This window comes from Aptenodytes patagonicus, chromosome 2, assembly GCF_965638725.1.
Source record: "Aptenodytes patagonicus chromosome 2, bAptPat1.pri.cur, whole genome shotgun sequence".
Lineage (NCBI taxonomy): Eukaryota > Metazoa > Chordata > Aves > Sphenisciformes > Spheniscidae > Aptenodytes > Aptenodytes patagonicus.
Genome location: NC_134950.1, coordinates 9,579,108 through 9,594,173, shown reverse-complemented (window position 1 = coordinate 9,594,173; position 15,066 = coordinate 9,579,108). Strand labels below are relative to the sequence as shown.

Below are 15,066 nucleotides of genomic sequence, written 5' to 3'. Positions count from 1 at the left end.
ATTTCAAAGAATGAAAACTATTACAAGACTTTTAAATTCAGTGATGTGCCTGCCCTGTCAGGAAAAAGTATGAATGGATCAAATATTTATCCTGCGGGAGACAGATATAAACTGAGATAAAATTCTGAAACTCCCATATACAGTAGATGCAGTAATAAAAAGATGATTCCCTTCTTTAACACACAGACTAAGGCAACCTATCTGGGAAAGTCCCTGGAGATCCTTAGTAAGATGATTTAAATAATGTTTTCTTTCACTGTGTTTCCAGAAATCCCAAAAGACTCAGCTCAGAAAAATGTTCAAATATGTACTTAAGCAAATACAAAATTCCATCCCTGTTCAACAGAGCTCTGAAGCATTCATTGAAAGACACTTTAATGTGTTGTTAGGAATTGGGTAAGTTTCCATGAGGACTGTGAATTATAGTTTGTTAGTTGTTCCATAGAAATGATGTCCATGCTCCTCCACTGTGGTAGTTTACTTCTCTGATATCTACTAGATGAGCATGCAGTTATCTCCAAGACTTTCTGAATCCAAATCCTGCCTAACTTTGTGATAGCTTGTTCATGTGCTCATACCTTGAATTGTTTTTTGAACTGGAACTTAAGAAATTTGAACTTCCAGATTATTTCCTCATTCAATATGTTTAAGCATATTGAAACCTTCTTACACAAAACCCCCTATCCTGTTATTTTAGGGTTGCACAGCCGTTGACCACTACTCATTTAACAGGCCTGCTTTTTTAAAACTGAAACACATTTTTTGAAGCAGAGTATCAGAACTTGAAAATCAAAGACAAAAATTTGCCTTCTTAAACCTTGACAGTGATCTTCAGCTCCTGAAAGAACACAGGAACTGCCATAAGCACCCATGTAGCTCCAAATCTTCTCTCTCAAAAGGGATAGTGGTAAATAGTCTTTCCCTAAATATCTTCCCATGTTCCAGCAATCAACTTTTAAAGTCATTCTGGAGGCTAGGGTGCATAATTTTGTTTAAAAACCTCTGCTGGTCTTATCTTGTAGGAATTTATCTAATCTTTATTTGAACCTGTTTATATTTACAGCCTCTTTAACATTCAGTGACAAAAAGGTCCACAAAACATTTGTGAAGTGCAAGGAAAAACACAAGACTACTGTGCAAGATGCGAAACCAGAAAGTGAGACAGGTGCAGGCAATGTGGTTACGTGGTTCCTTCTCCCCTAATTCCAATGACACTAGACACCCTCACAAGAATTAACAGAGATAAATCTGGAAAAACTGACATGTTTGTTTGTTAGTGTAGCAGTGATTGATATAGCAGCAGAAATCTTTTTGGAAAAACAGGTTCCATTAATAAGATCCATAAATCTTCTTGTACATACTGAAAAAAAAATAAAAATAACAGCTACCAGAAGTGAAGAAGTTTGAATGTGTATTGGGAGGACTTCAGAAAAGCAAACAAACTTACTAGTGTTAGAGCAATATAGCTCATTGTCCTGGTTTCGGCTGGGATAGAGTTAATTTTCTTCCTAGTAGCTGGTACAGTGCTGTGTTTTGGATTTAGGATGAGAATAATGTTGATAACACACCGATGTTTTAGTTGATGCTAAGCAGTGCTTACACTAGTCAAGGACTTTTCAGCTTCCCGTGCTCTACTGACTGAGAAGGCTGGAGGTGCACAAGAAGCTGGGAGGGGGCACAGCCAGGACAGCTGACCCAAACTGGCCAAAGGGACATTCCATACCATGTGACGTCATGCTCAGTACATAAACTGGGGAAAGCTGGCCGGGGGGGCCGCTGCTCGGGGAGTGGCTGGGCATCGGTCGGCGGGTGGCGAGCAATTGCATTGTGCATTACTTGCTTTGTATCTTCTTCTTCTTCTTCTTCTTCTTCTTTTTCTTCTTCTTCTTCTTCTTCTTCTTCTTCTTCTTCTTCTGATTATTATTATTATTATTATTATTATTATTTTATTTCAATTATCAAACTGTTCTTATCTCAACCCATGAGTTTTCTCACTTTTACTCTTCCAATTCTCTCCCCCATCCCACCGGGGGTGGGGAGAGTGAGCGAGCGGCTGTGTGGTGCTCAGTTGCCAGCTGAGGTTAAACCACGACACTCATAAGGAACAGCAGAAGGTTACATACTATGGGTATGTTCCCAGCTGAGAACAAGTACAAAATACATGGCTGGGCAATCACCAGCCATATGACATTCAACAAGAGGAAGTGCTGGATTCTCCACCTGGGACAGGTTAATCCTGGTTATATGTACAGATTGAAGGATGAGAGGCTAGAGAGTAGCCCTGTGGAAAGAGATCTGGGAGTTTGGGTTGATGGCAAGTTGAATGTGAGTCAACAGTGTGACCCAGCAGCAAAAAGGGCCAACCATGACCTGGGGTGTATCAAGCACAGCATAACTAGCTGGTCGAGGGAGGTGATTGTCCCACTCTACACTGCACTGGTGCGGCCCCACCTCGAGTACTTATGTGCAATTTTGAGGTCCTCAATATAAGAAGGACATCAAACTACTAGAGTGTGTCCAGAGGAGGGCAACCAAAATGGTGAAAGGCCTTGAGGGCAAGAGTTACAAGGAGCGGCTGAGGTCACTTGGTTTGTTCAGCTTGGAGAAGAGAAGGCTGAGGGGTGACCCCATTGCAGTCTACAACTTCATCAAGGGGGGCAGCAAAGGGGGAGGTGCTGATCTCCTCTCCCTGGTGACCAGTGATAGGACATGAGGAAATAGAATGAAGCTGCGTCAGAGCAAGTTCAGGTTGGACATTAGGAAAAGGTTCTTCACTTGAGAGGGTGTCAGTCACTGGAACAGGCTCCCCAGGGAAGCAGTCACCACATCAAGCCTGTCAGAGTTCAAGGAACACCTGGATGATGCTCTTTCTTAGTCATATGGTTTAGTTTTAAGTAGTCCTGCAAGGAGCAAGGACTTGGACTCAATGATCCTTATGAGTCCCTTACAACTTGAGATATTCTATGATTCTATGATTCTACATGGGACACCACTGCTGCAGAGTGCAGTTGCCTTTCTGCATCTTATCACCATTTTGGTATTCTTAGACATAAACATGGTGAACCAGGTCTTCCAGAGATGGTCCAAGAAACATTGCTGCATTACTGTAACACAATAAACATTTCTTATACAAGTACTGTATTTTCAAGGTTATTCTACAGGCAGCCATAAGTTAAGGTTCATCTGAGTGTTTAGAAACCACCTGAGAATTATGTTCATCTGGGCGTTTCCATTTTAGCACTTGCTCTGCCAAAGACCAAATGGGACCAGGGGCATGTTTTAGCAGCAGTTGTGTTCTGCTGGCTCTGCTATGATGCTAGAAAACTGACCATATCCTTGTATACATCCTTGTGTTCTCACTATTAAATAGTAGACAAAAATGCCAGTTGATGGGTTTGACTGTGTGAAATGTGGACACAAAGGTCACAGCTATGTCAGGTTTTTGTCATGTTGATAGGAAGTTGTTGTTTGGTCAGCCTCAAATAAAAGCAGAAGTAAGAAATGATCTACCAGATCACCTGCTTGCTTCTTCATAATGGCACAAGATTGCTTTCCCCAGCTGGGTAATACATATCATTAGCAACAAAGCAGAACAGTACAATTTTCTTATGTAGCATGTAAGAAACAAAATCAAAACAATCACTGATTCCGAAGGTGATTACCAGTCACTTAGCAAAGAGGCACTGTTGTAAGTCTGGACCATGTTTTATTTCAACACTGGAAGCAGCAGGCCACACCGTGTCAAACTTTTGTAACCCAAAGTTCCCACTTATCTCAGTGGGGGTTTTGCTTAAAAACATAACAGCGTAATGTCAGTAGATGTTGCTGTCTCACCTGAAAACATGCAGCTGCAGATAATGTGATAACAAAAGTAGATAACAATGGGAAAAAAGTGCAAAAATATTTCCGAACATTTTGGAGGACAAGCAGATTTTATTGGCTCATTCCATGTCAGTCCTAGAAATGCTATCCCACTGTTTCCCCAAGAGCACCTTCCGATATATAGCAATATCTTTCTGTATTTACCTGGAAGAAGGAAGTAAGCTTTGGATAGCGGTGATAAATACAAGAACAATAAATGCGCACACCAAGTTTGATTTGAATACTTCATCCCGCATTTGAGAATACTAGAATAAAAAAAAAAAGAATAATAAATTAGCTGTTAACCCATGCAGTGGTTTCATAAAGACTGATGCATATAGGAGGCTTTGGGGAAATAAGCAGGAAGAGCTTATAAATCAATAAACCTGAATTTGTTTTTAAAAATGAAACACAACAAATAAATCATTAATAAGATGGTAAAATACTTTATCCAAGACAGCAAAACTCCGTAATTTGCAATACAAAGTTGTTTTACTTGGTTGCCTCTTTTTATATGCTTTTAAAATCCCCAGGTAGATATTAGGGGCTGCTAAATAGAATACTAAATACTTAATAGCTTAACCAGAGGAACCATGGGTTTCCTCACATGAAGACAAACACTGAAGTCAGCTTTGACTGAATGCATGATGTTATGGAGGTGTCTCCATGCTTGCTAAATTGAGGCCATTCTGTTTTCCTTGTTACTGTTCTTTTTTAAGAAAAGTATGTAGATTGGGACATTCTGTGACTATTTGGGATGTTGGTCATGATCTGTGTATCCTAACTTATCCAGAGGCTGTGCAGAAGCTTGGCAATGTGGGCATTCTTCAAGGAGAAAAATAAGGTATTATTATGTAAAAGACCATTTGAGGTGCATTATTATTATGATTTATTGCAAAAGTATTTTTCTCCAGCATACCAAATCACTGAAAATGCTAGCAGGTTCCCCTTTTATGTGAGTTACCAAGAAAAGGAGTAACGGATACATTGGTGAATCATGGTGGATCAGTCAAAGTGGAAACGTTACCCACGTCCTCAGCTGGTATTTATCACTGTTAATTCAGTTAAACTCCAACTGTTTACAGCAGATGAAGATTGGTCCATAGACATATTTTTGTAAATCTCTTTATCCTATACTGATGCCACTAAATTTTCTTCACCTAATAAAAAATCCCACAGATGCCTGCCCCAGTCATTTTTCCTCCTCTGAGCAATAACTCCATTTTATTTAATCTCTTTAAGTTTTGAAGGAGCTAAGAGTTACATGTGCAGAACAAAAGGAAATCAGAGTAAAGAGATATCAGATACCAGAATCTTCCTCCAGCAATTTGGAAATAAGGCAAACTGCAGTTATAAATGCCTAGAGAGCATTATAATTGAGAAAAATTAAAACCGATTAGAAATGTATCAGGTACATACATTGAGAGAGTTCAGCTATGAACTGCATTTTGTAGCTAATCTGCTCTTGAAGGAAGATCCTATCTAGACTTAGACTGTATTCACTACATGGACCTTCGGTAGGGACTTCATGTCAGTTATAAACATCTGTTCAAAACAGCCTCAAGCTCCTGAAGTGGGAAAAAGGCTTCTCTCTTCCCTGCTCCCATTTGTTATGAGTAAGAGGGGGGGGTTATTTGTTGGTGTCCCTCATTTTGACTCCTCCTATGCTGTGGTTATATGCTGTGTGTGCTGTTGGCAGAAGCAATATCACCTTGACATGATTTTCAGTGGTACTCACGGGCAACTTCATTTTGCTGCTGGAAGCACAGAGGCACTGACCCTGATTTCATGTGCAGGAAAACAGAACTGCATCAGTCTGCTTAAATAATGGACCAGGGCTTTTTTTGGTTGTGGCACAAAAAGAACCAAAAGGAAAAAGAAAGGTACGTTCCTTAAAATATAACATGAAATCCCAACCGTTCTTTAGGGAAATTATAGCAAACTAATTGAATGAAACACAAACATGGAATTGCCTGCTGTGTTGAGCATTATGTCAAAAGGATGAACGCTGTGGTCTAATCAGTAACAATGTTGTGATGAGAAATTGTTAGCATCTCTGAGGCAGCACAAACATCAATGATAAACATAGCACTTCTGTAGCAGTCTACCCCTTATTGACTTGGAGAAGTAATTGAAGGATAGACTAAGCTTCAAGGCACTTCCATAAATGTGGGGAGGCATGTAGCCAACTAGAGCCATGTAGGGTGGTAGGAAGAATCATGATGTGACCTACTCTGCAATGAAAACCTTAGCTGCAACATCCCACAGACCTACCTGCACTGGCATCACTTGCTCATGGCGTAGTGAAGGCTCACTCTGCTTCCCATAGCACTTGAGCCGTTTGCCTGTGCTGTTGCGGGGGCACTGTTTATCTACTGGCTAGCCCAGCCAGCTAGATGAAACTGAGCTTGCGTAAGAAAGGCCAGGTTTCTTCTGCCAAGTAATGCTGCTTATTCCCCACCTCTCCTCTCTTTTCCAAGGGCTCTTTGAAAGGGGAGTACCAGAAATATAAGAGGCTTTACATGTTCACCTAGAGAAAGTGTTTGTGCACTGGGGAGGAAGGTTTTTGGTCTTATCCTCACTGCTGCTCTTTGACTCAGATAGGACCTTATGGATGAAAAAGGAGACCATGGTTTTTTTTCTTCAGAGAGATGGTGTTTGTGTCACTGGAAAAGCTTTTGCAGTACAGGGGAGGGAGAGAAGAAGATGTATCAGCAAGCCCAAGGCAGGAGAAGAGATGGATGAACGCCTGAGAAGACCACAGGGTAGACACAGATACAGTTGTTGACCAATGACAGAAAAGAAGATGTTGAACAGGCCCAGAATTTGCTCAGTGTTTCTTGCAGACCTTCTTGCCACTGGAAGTTTCTGGGTTGAAGGAAAGAGGCGAGGCCCATGTCTGCAAAGATACAGCATGCTGGAAGGGCAATTTTTTTCCTACTCATTTAATTTCTATTTATCTTACCCATCAGAAATTCTGAAACAGAGAAACTCAGATATTTAGGTCTAATATTTGACCTAAGAAAACCTGTACTGTGAAATTCAAAGCCCTTTTGATATTTTCAGTGTCCTCACCTCACAGAAAATATGTAGACACTTCACCTCTAAGCCCAGTCTGATTTATGATCCCAATACAAATATGCAGGAAGACTTAGAATATCTTTATACAAATCTTTACATTGGAAACTTTCCTTAACAAAAACCCTACCAGCATGTAAAATTCCCTGCCCTGTTACTATTCTTTATCCTGTATGAAAGTACATGGTACTGATATTTCCAAGTCGTTGCTATTAAGGTAGAGCATCCTAATGATATCTTTTAATCATTGGAAATCATCTAAAGTAGTATCAGATTTTCCTTATGAGCTATTACATATTTGGAAACCCTTAGTGTATTTTCATGCTACCATAGAAGTACTCTCCTGTGAGCAGTCTTTTGCTCTATCTGCCTATATCCTATTTATGAAAATAACCTCTAGCAAAATTAAGAGTGAATTAGTCTCTAAATGAGATATCAAGTGCTAATGAGTGAAATACAGGTTAGTAATGACGAGTCCATTTGGGTAAAGAATCTATAAAATATACCAGGTGGGGATCCTGCACAAATCCTCGGAAAAATGAAGTATTATAAAATTAATGTGGAAATATAGCTACTGCCTCAGGGAGATAACCCATTCGCTAATGCAACCATTACTGCTTGCCGTGGAATCTACATTTATTCTATCACCAAGAAGGACATAGAGCAATGAGATAAGAGAGGAGTGGGAAGATGTACCAATGGCTTAAACTGCTGTGATGTACCAGTCATTTAAGCCATTGTAAAGCAGGAGCTGTGCTAGCTCCCATGGTAGTTTTGGGCATGCTGATTCCAGATTTTTTTTTTTTTTTTACTTCTTGAAACCTTAAAGGAAGCAAACCATCATTTTCATTGTTAGCATAAATCTGCTGTCTGCAATTGTTTTACAATGAAAAAACCCTGAAACAACCCAGACTGTTTAAACAGAAGTCCAGCATGACATTTCAGATCTATTCAAGTCACCTCAAAAGATTTATGATCCCACTGCATGGTAGTCCTGTTACTAATGCAGGAGGAAGAAATACAGTTTATTGTTCATATGGTTACTCACTTCTCTGTGGTTTGAGGTACAGAGCATTAACACAATTCTCACTGAACAAGCTTAATGTAGCAATTCTTGATTGGGATCTCAGCTATGGGTACTGGTTGTTCTACCTACTGAATAACTGTAAAGTCTGGGGCGAGAAGTACTTACAGATAAAAGAAATACGTATCAGGCAGATGCCAGCGCTGCCTGGAAGTGTGATGGCTAAATGTGAGGGCACAAGATTTTACATGAAAGTTACTTTACTTCACAGCTATTTCTGACTTGAAGCTGCCACTGGTCTGAACAGAAGGTGAGTGGTAGCAAATGAAAACGGCAGTGTGAGATGGGAGGTCCATAGACATATACTCTCTACTTGCTCAGCAACGCTGCAGGGAGCAGCTCAAGATGCTGATGTAGAAGGTCATGTAAGCAGTTGCAAAATGTTAATGACTAGAAGAAAGCATAATTCCAGACTGAAAGGTTAGGGGTGGGGAGACCAGAGGGAAAAGGCTTCTGAAATAGCTTTATGAGACTCCAATTTAAATCTGAGTTTGTTTTCTTTTGTTTCCTAAATGGGCAGGAAGAAGGGAGAAAGTGATTGTAATATAAGATAACATGGAGGAAATAGCTACTTTCTGTAGCAAAACAGTCCACACATTATTTTCTTCATGACTGCCTGTAGACTGTAGACAGTAGACAAACCTGTAATTACTGCACAGGCAAAGAAGGAGGGAAGGGACATTTCCCACATTGTCCCACAAAACATTGCCCCTGCCTATAATGACGAGGACACTGTGATTCATCTTTCCTTAATCCACATCAACCCTTTGAATCCCGGTGCATTCCCCATCCTTCTCTGAGCGCACCTATGGTGCCCCAGCACCCTGAACACAAACGATGGAGGTTGCTGACCAGCAACACTCCAGCTGTTGGAGGTGAATGAACCAGAGCAAGTAAAACAATGCTGATATTTTTAAAAACTGTACTCCTGTGTAATGCTAAAAACCAGACCGATTTAGAGGACAGAAGGAAGATTCAGTCCACCTTACAGAAAGGATTTTGTGTTTGTATTGCCTGTGCTTACTGGTTGGGACTAGCACCTAAGGAAATATTGAATGAAAGCACCATTTTTTAAGCATTGCAGCACAGGTTGGCATTGGAAATGTCATACTGAGAAGAAAGTGTATCAAAACTGCTCAACATGTTGACTTTTAAATAGACTTTTTGTCATCCAGATGCAATTCAAAACGTTATTAATATTTAAAATCTGACCTATGGAATGTGATGGATTAGAGCATGGGTTTCCCCCCCCCCCCCCTCTTGTTTAAATTGCATTTAAATGAAAATCTACCCTTTCTGTGTAGACTTTCCTTTTGGCTGCTAATTGTGAAGTTGAAAATGACAAGTTTATATTCTGAATATAGGATCTGATTCTGGGCAGTGTTCCTTTACTCCAGCCCATGTTCAGGCCTCATTTTTGTTAAATAGTAATGTAAGACTAGATGAACCATTGATTAGGTCGCTCATTCAACAAGTTGTTTGTGACTAGGCTGTTTCCTCTTTTGCACAAAAAAATTCTAATATACCACCCCCCACCTTCTAGGTTAAATGCTATTTTGTCTAGACTTTTTCACCTTATTTTTTGACCTTGTGCCTTGAAAAGATTAAAGATTACTCATGACTTTTGGGCCTTTAGATGGTAATTCACAGGACATCAGAAATCTTGGATTTCACTTCCTCTGGGTCCCTGTCAGCTTTGCATGATGATTGCACTGAAAGAAATGTCTACATATCTTCTGTTGTAGCAGTAGTGGCTAATTCAACTTTGGATATTCTACCTTATATCTCAGTGTCGTAAATATCCTCATGGGGAAATTGTATCTTTTCCTTTTTTTAAATGAACCTTTCTTTTTCATTCTGCAGGATTGCTTGTGAAATAAGGGCTTAAATATACTTCAAGCAGAATTTTTCTTTTCCAATGGTTTTCATTAAGTTTTCACCACTGATACCGCCTGAAGACTGGTCTCCCATAAGTCAAGTAAAAAAGTCTGTTTTCCAGTGGAGGTTAAAGTGATGATGGAGAAGTTGGCCTTCGTGCTTGCAATTCCCTGTTATTTTTCTTTCTTTTCAGTCTAAGTGTACATCCTATCACAGACCTGCTGCTGCTGCACTGTAATAGCATGTAAGTCAATGAAATCACTTGAGAACTCTGCAACCCCACCCCACGTCATCAGTTTGCAAGGAAAATCCTCACAATGCCTTATCTTTTTTAACTTACAACTTACACCTGGATGTAGACTGAAATAGAAATTAGTGAAATCATACTGCTGTTGAGAAGCAGCAAAGGCATGAACAATATTTACCTCTTAGAAGCAGAAGTTAAAAAAAGGATGTTTAAAACAAAGAGTTGACAAATTAGTTTTGACTTGAAATAAACATAGCAGCTGCCTAGAGGACATCAGATGGATCCTATGACTAAATGAAAGAAACGTATCTATATATAGATAGATAGATGTTTTGAATAGAAGTGTCAGTTTATTAATATGCTCAATCACCGTTTGTGCCAAAGCAACCTGTCATCTGACAGAAAACTGTTTGTACTAGACAGCAAATGAAACCCGGCAAATGGCTGTTGTTTTCAGAAGCAGAGTTTGCTCGGTGTAGGCATTTTCCAACAATGAAATGTAATCATTGCAGCATTATAACACCTGCATCATGACACTGTCTATTATTACCTCTAGCTCAGTCCCAACTTCTGAAAACTGAAACAAAATGAAAAAGAAAAACAAAACCAGGAAACAAACAACGCAAGCTAGAACCTACAGCTTCTCTACTTCAGTGGACATTTATTACAATTTGAGTTGTGAATAATGCAGCTACCAAGACCCAGCTACCTTATGCTCCAGGCTGGAGTCTTTAAACATCAGTGAAAAAGGCTTGATATGCTCTCTTCTCAATTTATCGCCACTCCGTAAGTCGATGGTGTGCTCTATTCGCTTGTTAATTTCCTCAGGCCCAGACTGGACATGCAAAGCTTGTGCAAGATGGTTTGGAAGCAGATTTATTGAATTTCTTGTTAGGGCAGCCAGAGTCTAGGGGAAAGCACATGCAAACAGAATAAACCTGCTGGTCCCCTTGGGTTAAAAATGCAATGTTTTAGATCATGTTACATTGCAAACCATTACAGCATTCCATGCAATTCATTCAATGAAATCTATAGAAGTGTAAAATAATGTCTGTTCCACTAAACACATACAGTACATTAAAGGGAGTACTTTAATGCCCACTTTTATACAGACTAGGAGGTTTGCTGCTGCACTGAACACTAGGAATATATTCCCCATTCCAGATTCTGCTAATTAATTATTGGAGCATGCGTGAGGGGAGTACACACCAAAATCACAGCAGGGTATCTAACTCAATGGTGTGTTTTAACAACTAAGAATGGAAGCTACAGAAAACAAATGTCACAAAGCAGGAGTAATGATGTTTTTCTTGATCTTAAAGTTACTGGATGTGTGTAGTTTAGGAACAGATCAGTTAGGCAGGAGTGAAGAAGGTGACATTTTTTGATTACTTCAGCATGGGTTTTCAAACAATATATTCTTCTTCACTACTCATATTTCAGCCAGTCTAGATTACAGTTAGGCTATATGATTTAATTTAACTGTAATTCATATTATTATTTTAAATATTATCTCAAATGCATTATTCCTTTGGTATTTCATTAACTAATCAAAAGAAAGAAAAGACTTTTGCACAGCTTTGCAAAGGAAAGCTAGCGGAGACAGTATGAAGGGTGCTTCACCTTCAGGAAAGAGGTAGAGTTTGCTTTCATAAAGAGAATAACTCAGTCCAGTTTCATGGTATCATTTCATGACACAAACTACAGTGAAGCAGCACTTTCCCACTTGAATGGGAAAATTAACTCTACTACCTGTGATATTCCCAAGGGTTAACAAATGTTAATGAATGGAAAGGATATAAACCTTCATACATCACAGCATAAGACATTTCAGAATTATTATGGACAAGAAATACACTTCTGCTTGAGAAAAGTTATCCCATAGGTCCTTGCTGGAAAGATCTTCTGCTATATCTCCTACTCGGCATTCTTGGGAACAGGAGTTTGGGATGGATTTATCACTAGATTTCTTTGGAAAGCCAATTCTTATGGATCATGGGATTACGTACAGAAAATGACATAGGGAGGTTTCCCTTGTTTGTTTTTAAAGTATAGTCAACAATTAAATTCTAATGAATCTTGGAGAGCACATTGAAACACAGGATGGATCTCAGGTACCCACTGTCAAACCCCAAGAGACAACTTTCTTTACAATCCTAAGGTAAAGTCCAAGGACTCTGTAGTCACAGATAGGATCTTGTTTTCTGATATTCCGTCTTTTGATGAGTAACTTAAAAGCCCAATATATAGACAGAAAAGGACATCAGGACTGAAATCTTCTGTCTATTGAAGTGAAAAGCAATCTTTCTGTTTGCTTTAGTAGAAAATGAACTTCAGTAGAGAAGGTTTGGCAAACCGATCTACTCAAATCTTCCCTCCAGAAAAACAATATCATAAATATTTAGAGAAAAAAAGTATCAAGGAAACTTTTCTCATACTAAAGTTTCAGATATGCCTGAATCCATATCTTAGCCTTGGAGTTAAAGTGGAAACTCTAAGGCTGGAGCCAAATCTCAGGAAACAATCCATTGAGTCAACTGGATAAATACTGTATTACTAACACTAAGGCACTACTTCAGTTTAGGTGTTCCTACCTCTTTTAAACTGAGCTATGCAGAAAAGTTATTATCAACTTCTGGTGGCTGTAATTGCACAAGTGGGTCTGAAGTCACTGTTAAAGGACGAGATCACATCAGATGCTGTTGTGTGTGTTAATTCCTCATCATTAGTTCATATTGCTATATCTCCACTGGAAGTGAGGGTGCAGAAGGTCCCTAATGTTTTAATTGGGCATTGTGTTTTATTTACATGAGGAGACTGATCTTAATTCATCCTAGTAAGTGACTACATTTTGCTTCAAATTATATTTTAAAATTTGATTAATATGAAGAACTGTCTTCTTGCTGAACGTATGAAGTGGTTTACAATTCGTGGTAGATGAACATGACATAATATCACCACTATGGCAACAGTGCCAGTAGTATTGGTGCAAAAATGGACTCTGAAGTTGCATTTATTTTCAGAGGATAACAAGGAAACTCATATTTGAGTTTAGTGGAGTCTTCTCTCCCTCACACCCATACACATCCTTAAGACAACAGCTTCCCTGTAATTAGTAATAACAATAATGAAAAAAATCATGCAAATTATTGTCCCAAGAATATGTTCTAACCACATATCCCCCTCTTTGCTCTGCATCTTTTAAGACGTTTTAAGACGTGTTATGCCAACGTAAAGAAATATTGGTTCTCCCTATTACCTCTCCTACACTTTTGTGAACAGCTCTATGGAAGATACAGTTGTGAATCCTACAATGGGCTTTTGAACTTTCCTGATGCTGACAATAACCATTCATCACACAGGAACATATACAAGGTTCTGTTAAGAAAAAGCCCAGCCAAACTCGCATCTGAGACTAAAAGATAAGATGAATTAAAACAAACAAATATAAACCTCCAACTTTAGAGATATTTTACAGAGATTTAAAAGAGGTAGCTGGGATTAGATTTTACTTCCTTCCGTAAAGTTTTCATGCAACAAGTCCAAGCATCCTGACCTCAACAAGAAGGGAAATTTTTAATTTAGAAAACTCTAGGAAGGCTTCAAATTATTGTTTTTCATACTACAAACACCAGGTCTTGGATGGAAATAGGGAAATGCAAGGTCACATGTTTAAAGAGACAGGATATGGATAGGATTTTGGTCAAGAGGAAGACACCTAAATGAAGGTGTCTAGGTGTTTGGTGTCTAAGCTTCTGTTACTGGCAATATACACTCTGGATACTTTCAGTTGCCTAATCATATGCAGCTATGGTCAGCTGAGATGCCCTAGGGTATCCTGGACAACAGTCTGGAGCTAGAAGATATGGCACAACACCTACAGGAACCTCATGCACTGCTGGTCAGTGGTGGGGACCAGTTGGAGTGTGCTAGGGTATCTCAAACTGCAATAGACAGCCACAGTTAAGAAGCTGAATAAAGCTCTTACTCAGCATGTTTCAGCATAGGTGTTTAGCACTATTTGGGACTTCAGAGTCTCTTACCTGGCTTCTAACTGATAGTCCAGATGATCACAGGTTTTTTATAGGCTCCTCGTCATATGGACGTCTCAGACACCCTAGACAACCGCATATAGCACTAGACCCTTATGTTTAGGAGCTGAGCTGTGTGGGAGATCAACACCTGGGACAGTCAGTAGATACACAAATGCAAGTGCCTTGGTTTTGAACTGAATTCCACCCTGTTCTTTACACTTGTCTGTCATCTTGACAGTCTTGAAGTATAATTTTTTGTGATAACTTCGTAGCCATCACTAAAATATGCTTATACAAGACACAGACATTTTAATTTGCCTTTTTCCTAATTCATGTTGTTACAGGCCCATCAGATGCCTCCAGCACCACACACAGTGACCATATTATGCTTTCAGCTACTTCTTTTGGAAGGCCCAGAGAAGAAATCCAACTTCATCAGCTATTAATTTATTTTAGAGGAGGAAGCCTTAGAATCATAGAATCATAGAATGATGTCCTGGTTTCGGCTGTGATAAAGTTAATTTTCTTCCTAGTAACTGGTACAGTGCTGTGTTTTGGATTTGACAGCACAATGAATATGTTGTTGACAACACACTGATGTTTTAGTTGTTGTTGGTCAGTGCTTACGCTAGTCAAGGACTTTTCAGCTTCCCGTGCTCTACTGACTGAGAAGGCTGGTGGTACACAAGAAGCTGGGAGGGGGCACAGCCAGGACAGCTGACCCAAACTGGCCAAAGGGATATTCTATACCATGGGACGTCATGCTCAGTATATAAACTGGGGGAAAGCTGGCCGGGGGGGCCACTGCTTGGGGACTGGCTGGGCATCAGTCGGCGGGTGGTGAGCAATTGCATTGTGCATCACTTGCTTTGTATATTATTATT

The 15,066-nt window shown here is 39.5% G+C and overlaps 1 protein-coding gene across 1 annotated transcript in view; it reads right to left on the bottom strand.

The window, feature by feature from the left end:
* The window catches only part of ADCY8 (adenylate cyclase 8), a 132,804-nt gene that overhangs the window by 33,619 nt on the left and 84,119 nt on the right, over positions 1-15,066 (bottom strand). Inside the window, exons 8-9 of the mRNA XM_076329088.1 lie at positions 10,858-11,055; positions 4,027-4,127 (exon numbers count right to left, since the gene is read on the bottom strand). Of these exons, the coding sequence (XP_076185203.1) occupies positions 4,027-4,127; positions 10,858-11,055 (299 nt within the window). The remainder of the gene's footprint in view (positions 1-4,026; positions 4,128-10,857; positions 11,056-15,066) is intronic.